This window comes from Dromiciops gliroides, chromosome 3, assembly GCF_019393635.1.
Source record: "Dromiciops gliroides isolate mDroGli1 chromosome 3, mDroGli1.pri, whole genome shotgun sequence".
In the NCBI taxonomy this organism is placed as follows: domain Eukaryota; kingdom Metazoa; phylum Chordata; class Mammalia; order Microbiotheria; family Microbiotheriidae; genus Dromiciops; species Dromiciops gliroides.
This window is the reverse complement of record NC_057863.1, coordinates 127,760,828-127,774,715: the sequence shown is the minus strand read 5'-3', so window position 1 is coordinate 127,774,715 and position 13,888 is coordinate 127,760,828. Positions and strand designations below refer to the sequence as shown.

Genomic DNA, 13,888 nt, shown 5'->3' with positions numbered 1-13,888 from the left:
TCTATCTATCTACCTATCTATCTATTTATCATCTATATCTATGTCTATGTCTTTGTCTACACACACAGATCAAGAGAAGAGGAACTAACAACTTGGGGAAATCAAGAAAGGCCTTTTTTAGATGACATTTGAGCTGAGCCTTAAATGAAACTAGGGATTTCAAGAAGCAGAGGAGAGGAGAGAGAACATTTTAGGCATGGAAAACAGTTGGAGACAAGGCTCCGAGGTATTTGATGCAGAAAATATTATGTAGACATGTTGGGAAATTGAAAGTACAGTCCTAGCATATTTGTCCCCTTTATCCTTGTCAATCTCAAGAAAGTCTTCCATGCTTTCAGTAGTTGAACCCAGCCTGTCACTTCTACCTTTGGAATGTCTCTCCTATACTCCACTTTCTCTCTTCTGATGGTGCAGGCCCTCATCACCTCATTCCTGGGCTATTACAACAGCTTGCTACTGAGTCTTCTTGACTTAAACCTTCCCATGTTTCAGTATACCTTCCCTTAGCTGTTAAATTGACTTTTTTAAGACTTGTAAACGATTTTTAAAGACTGTCATTGAACAGATAGGTGGCACAGTGGATAGAGTACCAGTCCTGGAGGCAGAAAGACTCATTTACCTGAGTCCCAATCTGGTTTCAAACACTTACTAGTTGTATGACCCTGGGCAAGTCACTTAACCCTATTTGTCTAAGTTTCCTCATCTGTAAAATGAGCTGGAGAACCCCAAAACAAAACAAAACCCAAATGGGGTCATGATGAGTCAGACATGACTGACATTTGCTTCCTTGCTATTCTTCAAACAATACACTCCATCTCCTGATTCCAGGCATTTGAAATGGCTATCCCCCATGCCTGGAATACTCTCCCTTCTCATCTCCATGTCCTTGCTTCTCTGGCTTACTTCAAATCTTCAGCTAAAATCTTACCTTCTGTAGGAAGCCCTTCCTAATCTCCTTTAATTAAGTATATTCCCTCTCGTGATTATTTCCATTTTATCGTGTGTTGTGTAATTTGTACATAGTTGTTTTCATGCTATCACTCCCAGTAGACTGTGAGCTTCTGGAGAATAGGGACAGTCTTTTGTCATTTTTATATCCTTAGCATTTAGCATGGTGGCTGGCACATAGTAGGTCCTTGATAAATCTTTAACTTGACTAGAGTCTTCCTGACTCCAAGAACAGTTCTCTAAAGCCTAGCCTTGTGTTGTTTAAAAATCTAAATGTGGGTTCTAATGTCCCCCCCCCAGTTTTGGGGGGAAACTGGCTAAAATAACTGATAAATTCAGCAAGAGTTTAGGCTGTTAAGGGCTTATTAAAAGATATATTATAAGATAGTCAAGAGAGAGAAAGATTGAGAACAGATTCCATATAGCATGGAAATCCTAGCTTTCCTAGCAGCCCATGTGAAGTCCTGCCACCAAGCTGATGTCTCAAACCAAAAGAGGCAGCTACAGTCCACCAGCCTCCGCTTCCTACTTCCTGTCCTTCTCCCCAAAATGGGAGGTTCTTCAAGTTGATTGGTTGAGAGCAGTCTCCTGTTGATGTCCCAGTCCACAGCCTCTGAGAACACACTTTACTCAGGGTTGGCCATATGTGACCTCAATTTAATCAACCTTAACTAGGTTCAACTTCTGAGAACAACACCCTACTCAGGGCCAGCCAGGTGTGGTCCCGATTTAATTGTCACAAGTAGGTACTTAATAGGTTTCTCAAACAATACTAGATCAATCAGGTGGGACCCCTGGGCATCTGCCAAATTCCATTATTTTATCATCGCTTCTTAAACTGTGGGTAGCAACCCCATATGAGGTCATGTAACTGAATGTGGGGATCACAAAAAAAAATTGGCAATGGTAAAAGGTTATGCATACCTATTTTATATACCTATATACCCAAGGTCACATAAAAATTTCTCAGGTGAAAAGGGGTTGTGAGTGGGAAAAGAAGCCCTACTCTGATGCACTACATCCCACTTCCTCTCAGGCAACTAATATAGTGACAGAAATGACAACATCCAGTATTTTTCCAATACTTTCAGGATCTATGACCTGATCCACAGTGGCACCCCTTTCACCCACTCAGATCCCTACTCCTTGCCTTAGTTAAAACTGTCTTCATGGGATGCTGAAGCTGAAAAGAATTAATCACCAGACCAATCAGGTGACAAGGCTCTCCAAATTTAGCTTGGTAGGTCCTTGGAGGACCTTGGTTGTTCAGACTATATTTGAAGACTTGGTAGCACCTGCCAAAGTTTCCAGAGATTACCCTTTGTTAGCATAGTTATGGTGAGAACCCAAGGTCACCTCCATAATAATAGTACTTTAGTGAATTCCAATCCTTATGTTAGACAGTGAGGATACAAAGGTAAAAATGAAATAGTCCTTGTTATGGTTATTCTTACATGAGAGGAAGAGGAAGTAATATTGTATAGAAGATAAGTAAATGAAAGAGAAGTTGAAGAGAAAATAAGCATTAGCGACTGGGGGGTCAGGGAAGGCTTTATAGCAGAAGGGGCACATTAGTTGAACAGAAAATCCAATGTTTTAGCAAAAGAACAAGGAGGCTTTAGGTGTTTATATTCATGTTTTTCTATTTTGATTTTAGTTTCTCTGGATATATTTTCCTATTTTGTGTACAGGTCAACTTGAATTTTAAGAGGAAATAATATCCAAGAGGTCCATGACTGGAACAATACATATTATTAATGGTTGAAATATTACTCAGATTATGAAATCTTTGAAAGGTAAAGACACTATAGATATTATGTAATTTTGAATAATTATGAATATAAGCATGTCCTAGAACATAGTTGTATTCACAGAGGCTATCTAATAAGAGGTGTTTCAATTTGCATTAGACAAGGTATACCAATCTCATGTTGATTAAATATGGATCCTTAAAATATTGAAGAAATGTTGCATGTAGTCATTTCTCTTACAGTCCTAGAGGGCTAATATGCATTCCTACATAATATTAGAGGTTGGTGAGGTGACTTCTAAGGTTCAGATCTAAGATCCAAAGCTTCCTATTTAGCACTAACATAGAAATAACAACAGATATTTGTTAGATTTCCTATTTCCTAGATTCTCGGTCCTTCAGTCCCAAAATAGTGTCTTGTCAGACTCAAATGTCAGACCCATGACTATCTTACAAAGGCTTTGCTCTGGGGGCAGCTAGGTGGCACAATGGATAAAGCACTGGCCCTGGATTCAGGAGGACCTGAGTTCAAACCCAGCTTCAGACACTTGACACTTACTAGCTGTGTGACCCTGGGCAAGTCACCTAACCCCCATTGCCCTGCAAAAAAATCAGAAACAATAACAATAACAAAAAATATCCAACAAAAACAAAGGCTTTATTCTGACAACTACTAGAAGACTGAGGTCAACCAGTTGGGGAACACCAAGCATGGTCATAGCATACAAGACCGGGGCAGTATATGTTAGGGAAAACATTGAAACCTCATGACCACTAGGGCAATCTAATCAGAAGTTGATTTCACCAGGGAAGACACACAATGATTTGCCCATGAGGGAAGTCTCCTGGGAAGCCAACAATGTGACTGTGCTTTTCCCCAAACCTCTGACAAACCCCCAGATTGAATCCATTTTCCAAAGGCAATTGAAAAGACAAAGATGCCCCTTAGTCGTGACCAGCATCACACTAACAGAAAGGAAACTGCTCCTGCTCTGAAATCCCCTCCCTACAACAATAATCCCTAATTGTCTCTTAGCCTCTAATTCATTTTCAATTTGGACTTTAGCAGATTTACCGTTTCTCCCCATGACAAACTCTGGGAAAAACTAAATTCTTAAATGTCCATTTCAAAAGATCTCTAGACCCATAATTCCTTCAATACAGGCATTCCCCCTACTCCTGCAGGTTGTAGCCCATCCATGTCCTAGTCTTTATGAATTCATGTGGATGGAAAATTTAATTATCCACTACTAAACCTTCTGGCTGATGAGTCACTGAATACCTTGAGTCTTCAGATTTCAGACACAACCAATTTGGGCAGGAAAAATTCAAAATGAATTTGTATTTTGAAGGTGCTCCCTTAGCAAATATGAAGAGGAATAGATAAGCTAGAATATCTATACCTTCAAATATGATGGAGTTTAATAAAGGTACATGGGATCTGAAATAACTCATATAAGGGAAAGAAACTACACAAATACAAGACAAAGCAAAATGATTTTGTGAATGTCAGAAAATTATCTGCATTCATGAACTTCTTGCTGTAAGCTAAGAATGAGCTAGCCATGTGTCATTGTAATTTTAAAAGTTAACATGATATTAATGCACAAAAATAGAGTAGCATATGCAAACCATTTGCCTCATGTATTCAGCCTTGGTTAGGCTTTAAAAAAGAGTTCTGTTTTCAGCTTGGAGCTCCACATGTGAAGGAATGGACTAGGAGTTAGGAAGCCTGGATTCTCATCCCCAGCTGCCACTCTCTCATTGTGTGACTTTGGTCCAGCCCCTTAACCCTTCTGGGGCTGGGTTTTTCCATGTTTAAAATAAGGGGTTTGAACTAGAATGATCTTCAACATGCCTTGCAGCTCTAAAATTCTATGGTTAAGTGTGGGGGTGGGGAGGAATGTAATAACAACTCTTTTCTTTTTCTTCTTAAGAAAGAAACGATGTTTTACATGCAGCAATAAACAGTAAGCACAGATAATAGATTAGGAAGAACCTAGATGCATGACATATATGTGAATTACTAAGAGAGGCTGTGGAGTTATACTCTCTGGATTTTTTAAGGGTAGATTACTATCTTTCTTAAATGCTACCTTGCCTAGAAATAATAGAATGGACTAGGTGACCTTTCAGCATTATAACCAGTGTTCTGACTCTATTGCAGTCTGTCTCTCCATAAGCTCTCTTTATATCCACGAATCTTTTTGATGTAAAAGTCATACATGAATTTTATTTGGCTCCAGCATAGATTGTTTATTTAATGAGGTATCATTAGCCTGTGTTAATTGTGTGTCTTACACATAGAGAGGATTAATAAGTGTTTCTTGAGTTAAATCACTAGATAAATGTTGACCACTGAGAATTATAAAATGTTGAAGCTGGAAGAGGTAAGAATCTGTCCAGAAAAATGATGGATTGGCCATCTATGTTTGATAAACTATCTGAAAAACTAAAAGGTCTAAGCTTTGAAACTGGATTAACTATGTAAATCCAATCTCTATATGAAGTCAAAATGGTAAAAAAAAAAAAAAACCTGTAATCCACAAATTGTTTTATTTATACACCCAGCACATGAATTTTATTTTTAAATATCATTAATGCCTTTTGTTTTTTTGACCATAGTCATTCCCCTTTAACACCAGCCCCAGTGCTTAAACTTTTTTTTTGGTCAGCAAGACCAATAAACACAGACAATTTTGAACATAATTGTATTCAACATTCCTAGTCTGACATTTTTTACTGAAAGAATGGTGGTATATTTCATAATCAGTCCTACAGAACCAAGAATGGTCATTGCAATTAATGAGTTTGCATTTTAATATTTTCATCTACATTGTTATAATCATTGGGTATATTGTTCTCTGTGCTTTGCTTAATTTACTCAGCATCAATTCATACAAGTCTTCCCAACTTTCTCTGAATTCTTCATATTCATTCTTTCTAAAGGCACAAAAATATTTTACTATATTCACATATCACAACTGGTTCAGTCACATCCCAGTTGATGGGCACCTGCTTTGTTGCCAGTGTTTTGCTACCATGAAGAAAAATTTCTATGAATATTTTGGCATCCATGGGCCTTTTGTTTCTTTCATCAACATTCTTAGGATATATTCCCTATAGTCAAATTTCTGCATTACAGTGTATGACCAGTTTTGTAACTCTTCTTGTATAAATCCAAATTGTTTGTTTGTTCCAAATTGGTCCAGAATGGTTGGACCAATTTATAGCTCCACTGACAGTATTCATTAGGGTACCCATCTACTCACAACCATTTCAACATTGACTATTCCTATCTTTTGTCATCTTTGTGAGGGGCAGCATGCTGCTTTTAGCATGTAAAATTTCTCATGCATATTCTGTATATTCAAGTTAGTCCCTCTTCAGAGTAAATTTAAAGTTGCTTATTCTTAGACTTGGATTTGTATATCTGACTATTTCTGCATTATAATTATCATTTTTATTACTAATATTATTAATATGATGATCACCATACATAGATGGTCCATGCCAAAACTTAGGTCTCTGGCCCTGGCATTCTCTGGTCCCAAGGCTGCTGAGGGACAGTTCTTGGGATAGTCCTTGGACTCCCTCCTTTTTGCTTACTCTAGGGAAATGGAATAAGAGACTGAAGACTCAACTGTGGCCTTGAACTTGACTTTTATCTTTATCTTGGTTCTGGTCCTGGCTCTCTGGCCTTCTGACCCTTTGACAGAAAGGAGATTAGAGATGCATCCTTTTGGGAGCTCAGGGCTTGCTTGTCCCCTCCTCCCCCCCTCCCCCATAGAAGGAAGAAGGCTCCAGGAAGTTCTGCCCTTATCTAGATTCCTGTCTCCTTATCCCTTGAGCTGCTTAAGGAGACAAAATCTTTTACCTAGGCCCCTCTTGGGGCTTTCAAAATGTCCCTGGGAACACAGAAGCAAGAAGAAGTATTCTACCTGCCTGGTTCTTTATCCTGGCCTGCTGATCTGTGGAGCTATGTGGGGAGGCAGAAGTCTGACCTCTGGGTCTCTCTTTGGGCCTCTGGGTCTGACACTGAGTGTGAGAAGAACCAGATGCTGGGGAAATGTTTCCTGAATCTAAGACCTGGCCTGGAAAACACTCTTGTCTTTGGGCCTGCATGTGAAGAGAAGAGACTAGCCTTGGCACTGGCTGCCACCTTGGGCTTTAGACCTGACCCCTATATGCCAAGGGAGTAGGAGCCTGGAGGTTTGACCTTTGGCATTTACTTGATCTTGTTCTTGGGATCCAGGCCTTCAGTACCTTGAGAAATGTACAAAGAAGCAGAATGTGGGCTCGCAGGTCATCAGACTCTAGGGACAGTGGAAGTCATGGTCAGCACTGAAGGAGAGGAGTAGAATAGAAGATGGTTTTAAACAGAAGACAAGGACTAAGGTTGGAGAACCATTCTCTCCCACCCATGATATTCTCTCATCTAAATAAGATCCTTCTGAAATAAGGAAAATTCTGGAATGTACCATTCCTTCCCCAATCTTGTCCCAGGCCCTAGGACCATCAACCCCATCTCCAATTTTCTATCCAGCCACCTTCTCTTCTTTAGGACCTTTATTTGAAAAGTCCAAGGTATAGAACACAGCATTTCTCCTAAAAGGTCTGGGCATACTCTTGTGTTCAGTGGGCTGGGGGAGAACAGTGAGGTCATAGGAAATGAATGGAATAGGAACTGGGAGAGCCTATTGTGTGTGGAGTCACTGTTAGAGGCCAACAGTTGGAATTTATAGCTATTCTCCTCAGACACTTGACACTTACTAGCTGTGTGACCCTGGGCAAGTCACTTAACCCTCGTTGCCCTGTCTCCCCCCACCAAAAAAAAATATTAAAGGTTGGAATAGATGTTCCATTTTGGCCTTAACAATCTGATTATCAGATTATTTCATTTGTTACATAAGTAAGCTCCTCACTCCCTCTATTTCTCCAGTCTTGTCAGGTATTTGGAAATCAATTAATTCTTTCCTTTGCACAAGTGTAGAAGGCAACTGTCTTTCTTGACCCTATAGCTTGTAAAAGTCAAGGTCAAAAATCTTTTTGAAAAGAGTATTGACCTAATTTTACATGTATCTGGAATAGATGGGATTATAGTCAATACATTATGAAGCAAAAGCCAAGAAGCTACTAGAATGAAAACAAAATTTTATGCATGCCTCAGCACGACTTCTCACCCAGGCATATCCCTCTGACCCTGTGGCCACCTCCTCCCATTGGTAATTCTCCCAGAACCTCCATTTTTGAGGAAGGGCCCAAGTCAGCCATCTTTTATTTCTATCTTGTCTCTGCTTCTAACTCAGGATATTTATACCAAGTTCCACACTCTTCAGATTCCTTTTATCTATCATATTCTTCCATTAGGATGTAAGCTCCTTGAGGGGAGGTACTATCTATATCCTCCCATAAATTCATTATAGGTAGTCAACCCAATGTATTGGAGGTTGTCTTTGCTTTTTCTTGATATTATAAGGATACCAGTATAGCATTCTGGCTGTCCATCTGTCATTAATCCTTTGCCCTGAAATCATGTTAAATTTGTATAATATGTTATATTTGTATATTTATTCACTCCATCTGTTGAAATCCTGCACATCTTTTTAAGCCCAACTGCAATGCCATCTCCTCTAAGTCAGTAATAGCCCTTATATAGAACTTTGCATTTCTCATGCACTTATGTTTTCTCTTGAATTATAATAATTAACATAGTCTTTCTCAGATGCCTCTTTGTGTTGTGAAGCTATAACTGACATATTATAACCTGAGTCATAATTGTCATGCCAGCAGAGAATAAGGAGGCAAAGGGGGATTTGAACTGAGAAGGGGTAGGACTATGATGACTAGGGATCAATTATCGTATGAAATTCTGACTCTAAAGATAAATTTTAAATGCTAATGAATAGTAATCAAATGGATGCTTCACTTACATAAAATTTTATAAAATGTTATAGTGAACAAGGCACCCTGGAAAGTACTAGGGAACTGAAGATAAAAAGTGAAACAATCTTTGTTATCAATGAATTTATAATGTAGTAGAAAACTTGGGAGTGACCCAGGTATACAAATAACTATAGCACAGGTAAGAAAATGATTAAATGCAAAGGAAGGGTCAAATAAAGTGCCATGGCCTATCAGGAAGTAGAAGAGATCAGACGGTGTCTTGAAGGAGGTAGTATCTATGATGGGCCTTGAAAGAAATATTTCAATAGATGGAGTTGGAGGGAGTCTATTCTTGGATGAGTAGATGTCATGTGAGTAGATGTGAGGATGGGATAAGAGGGAAAATATTGTAATCAGTCCATTCAGCTGGAGAATATTCACTGGGGAGTACCATGAAATAAAACCTGAAAAGTAGGTTGAAATAAAACTTCGTAATCTTTGGAATGCTGTGCTCAGGAGATTTCATTTTATTCAATAGATAGTGGGGAGCCATAGAGCCACAGTAGGGTAGCAAATAACAAAACAGGTAAATTAGGAAGATTGCTTTGGGAGATGGAAAGCAGGAAGACTTAAGTGACTATTACATGAAGTTGAGACAAGAAGCAATGAGGGATTGAACTAAGGTGCTGGGGTGTAAATGAAGGGGTGAGAACACCAGATATTGCAATACAGCATTATGGTAGTAAAGAAGACTTTGTGATTTCAAATCTAGGAGATGGGGAGTAGAGAAGTTAAGAAGAGGAAAAAAGATAATGAATTATCTTATAGACATATTAAACTTCAGAAGTCAATAAGGAATCCAGGTACAGATTTCCAGGAGGCAGTTGGAAATGGAAATTCAGGGTAGGGGTCAGTGATAAAGATGTAGTCTTGAAAGGAGCCTATATAGAGTTGATCAGTGAAGCAATGCCAGTGAATGAAGTCAAGGGAGAGGGTGTGGCCAGAGAAGCCCAAGGTTAGAGCTTTAGTCATGGTGGAAAGAGAAGAAGAGATTGAACCATTTAGCAAGACTGAATTGCTCAGAAGTGAGAAGAAGAAAATAGTATAGGGGAATGTCAAAGAAGCCAAAGGACAAAAGAAAAGTATTAAATACAAAGAAGTTATGATGCAGCAAGTTCAAGGGCTGAATTTCACATCTGTGCTTTGCTTACTGGAGAGTAGATTTCATGTTAGCAAAAGAAAATGGTCACTAACATTATGACATCATGTTAATATTCAGAGTACAAATATGAATAAGTCTTGTAAACATCGTGCGTACCCTTCAAAAATCAGAGTATAAGAAATTATCATTAGTACTGAAAAAGCTACATTCATGGATTCATTTTTCCCAAGGAAAAAAGTTAAAGTGAAATTTGAGGTCCCGTTGAATAACTGGTGCAAAATTCATATAAATGGTTTCTTGGAAATGTGGAAGAAAAAAAATCAATCCATGTTTTTAAAATGTTTTCAAATTGCTACATATCAAGTACTATAACATTTCATTTTGCCTTTAGTTACTTACACAAACCAGAATTTTTCCAGAGAAATACTAATCAGTAATAGTTGGAACATCTTGTGAATCCTATTTAATGATATAAATTACTGTGGTCAAATGATTAGGGATGCACATTTTAGATTATTAGCAGAGACAATTCCTATAATTCAGCTTTATTAATAGGGGATAACTTAATAAATTGTTTCTGAAGTGGATTACTTTCCTTTTGCTCCCTCTTAATAGTAAACATCAAGGCACAGCAGAAAAGGCACACTGAACTTCGACTCAGAAAACTTGAGGTCCAATTCTGGCTTTGCCATTCATGGACTGTGTAATAAGATCACAGTTTTTTAGATTTGAAAGGGATTTGGTGCAACCTTCCCATTTTTCAGATGCAGGAACTGAAGGCCAGAATTTGTATATTAAAGAGCCAAGATTCAAGACTAGGTTTTCTAACCCAGGCTCTAACATTTTTCTTGTTCCTGTATGATTTCATCCCTCTGGGCTTTAGTTTTCCATATGTAAAATGAGAGGTTTGTACTAGATGATTTCCAAAATCGCATTCATCTCTAGAAAGTTATACTTCTATGATATAATCCAGTTGGAAGTGCTTTCCCATTTGATTCATTGCATATCTGTTATAAATGTGCTCTTAGTTGGAGAAATGAAGATCAGGTGTCTTTAGGCTAGTATATGTCTGATACTATTATTTACTCACAAAGGCAGATGAATCATTATGGCAAATGTGAAAAAATATATATGCTGTCTATTGTATGGTATTTGTAGGTTCGGTTACAGTGAAGTGGACTCCGTAAATTCAATTTCTCTTCTCCTTTTGTCCAACCTCAATTTATTCCATTTTCACAGCATTGTTTTAGTCATCTTTAATATATTATTGAAGAAGATTAAAAGGTTCATTAAGCAGCTGCCCAAAAAGTATTTCTTCTAATTGTTTCACCAAACACTAAAGGGAAATAAAATACTTCAACAATATACAAAAAAAGAATATCAAAAAGATTAGTTTTTGCTACAAAAGTATTTACATGTTAATATAATTTATTTTTTTCCAAGCAGGGAATCTGCTGCATCCAGTCCTTTCCTACAATGAGTTTCAAGTCTGACAAAATTATTTCTTTTGATCCACTTGGATACCATATAATAAAAGAACAATAAAACATATGGCTCAATTATTATGGCTCCTCATGGAGTGTGAATTAATGAACACAGAATTATTATTTATTCTCTTCTCAAGCTCCTCTTCCCTCCACAGGGCAACTATTATGACATTATTGTATTCTGTTAGTCACTTTGAAGTTAACCCTTTTGAGGCCAGTCTTCTGTGTAGAGTAGATGTGACAATACTTCCTTGTAACCCAGAAGGATGAGTTACTTAATTAGTCAATCATGGCAGTTTTCTAAGATAATTTTTTACTTTCTCTAGCTCAGTTCTGCACAACTGCTTTGGCTTTTCCTTAGAATTCCCTGAAAGTTCAAACTTCTTATTTTAAGGCATATTCATTATAAGTGTAAAAACAAATTTTTAATGTTCTGTTTTTAGGTTTGAATGCTTATGGAATAGCTACATTGCCAATAAAAATTAGAGCCTCCACACACTGAACAGTAAAATATTGGTCACACCACATAAGACAATACACCTTGATAACCACAATTCTCTCTTTCATCTCTGCTTCCTGGTCTTCCTGGCTTTCTTCAAGTCCCAGCTAAAACCCACCTTTGATAAGAAGCCTTTCATGATATCCCTTTACCTTCCCTCTGTTGATTTTCTCCAATTTATCCTGCAAATACCTTATTTATACAAAGTTGTTTGCATATTGTTTCACTTTCTAGATAGTGAGCTAATTGAGAGCAGGAACTGTCTTTTGCCTTTCTATCCTTGGAGTTTAACGTAGTGCTTGGCACCTAGTAGAAACTTAATAAATGTCACAAAATAAGTAAGTCACTCAGTGGTAAATGAAGCTGATTATCACACTCAATAAAAAGATTTATTAACAGGCAGTTCAATTTATTTTTATAAGCCATTTGCAGATACAAAGTGCTATGCAATATGAATACATGTAGTATACCACAGAAAGTGTTTTTGTAGTCCATAACCATTGTTATTGGATGCCTGCTTAACTAGATTTTGAAAAGCATGCAAAGAAAAAAAATGCAACAAAGGTACTACCTACAAAGTATACATTTAATATGATTTATCATTCACCCACAAATCTATTCCCTTTGGTTCTTAAAAGTCTATAAAAATAATATCCTTGATATAATAGGCTACCAAGATGATGTTGCTTTAGACTTTTGAAAAATACAAAATCATAGAAATTTGCCCTTTATATTAAACCTTGTTGCCATGTTATTGTCAGAAATTAGCCATCAAAGATCTTTTTTTTTGTAAATATCACCTGGACATGTGCTAGGCAGATCTGTCTCTATTTCATGATAGATTTATTAAAATGCTCTTTAATTCACATCAATGATAAACATTAAAAGGATGATATATTCATTGAATGGGGTGAGAAAATAAAGATGGGCAAATAAAAAACCGAGCAATAGGCCCACACAAAAAAGTTAAAATAAAAACTATGACTCACAGCCTGAAACTTAAGTGCCCTCTTTAACTCGGTCAATGCTCATTGCCATCAGAGGCATCATTGCTATGGCACTGGTCATTTTGGGCACGGCTGGAGAAGATGGTTGTTGCCAGTTCAATTTTTGATCTCTAAATCTGCTTTAAATGGAATAGTTCCCTTCATTTGACTAACATTACCATATGTATTAACTATTTGATTCATAGCAGAATTAGCAATATTATATAAGATTCTTTCAATCTTCAGTAAGAAAGCTTAAAATAAAATAATGTTAACAAAAAAGCTTTCCTTCAAGAACTAAATGTTCTCAACAAATGGCATTCATCTTGGTTTCCATGTGTCAGAATCACAGAATCCAGTTGGCTAAAAATAAAAAGGAAACAACAATTAGATATATTGAATTCATTATAATTCTCTATGTGCCTATAATTAAAAGGCAAAAACATTAATGCATTATGGGAACAAATCAAGACTAGAAACACATCCTCTACCATATGGTTTTTAATCCTGTGTTCAGTCAACCTTACAAACACATAATTCTGAACTCAGAAAGGTGGGAAATGGGGGAAAATGAGCACTTTGGGCTCTTTGGGGAAGGTCTGGGGTTAGGAAGACCTGAGTTCAAATCCATCCTCAAATATTTATTAGTTCTATTACTCTGGGCAAGTCACTTGACCTCTGCTTTAGTTTCTTCAGTTATAAAATGATGATAGCAATAACACCCACCTATTAGGGTTGTTTTAAGGAGTAAATGAGATAATGTTTATAAAGCATTTAGTTCAGTGTATGACATATTGTAGGTACTTAATAAATGCTTGTTACCCCCCGTTGAGGAACTATAGGTTCTGGACCAATAAAATGTACACTTATTGAGAATCTTAAAGGGCAACCAGAAAACAAACATTAGAAAGAAAATTAAATATGGCTGGGAAAAGCATGTGAAGTAGGGGAAAGTATGGGCAGGATCTTCTCCTTTCTTTCTTTTCTTTCTTTTTTTTTTTTTTGGTGCGGCAATTGGGGTTAAGTGACTTGCCCAGGGTCACACAGCTAGTAAGTGTTAAGTGTCTGAGGCTGGACTTGAACTGAGGTCCTCCTGAATCCAGGGCCAGTGCTCTATCCACTACACCACCTAGCTGCCCCGGATCTTCTCCTTTCTTGAGATTCATTTTG

The 13,888-nt window shown here is 37.4% G+C and overlaps 1 protein-coding gene across 1 annotated transcript in view; it reads right to left on the bottom strand.

The window, feature by feature from the left end:
- Positions 1 to 12,134: 12,134 nt before the first annotated feature.
- SCEL (sciellin) overlaps positions 12,135 to 13,888 on the bottom strand; it is a 132,332-nt gene continuing 130,578 nt past the window's right edge. The window contains exon 36 of the mRNA XM_043996635.1: positions 12,135 to 13,081. Within this exon, the coding sequence (XP_043852570.1) occupies positions 13,065 to 13,081 (17 nt within the window). The 3' untranslated portion in view covers positions 12,135 to 13,064. The remainder of the gene's footprint in view (positions 13,082 to 13,888) is intronic.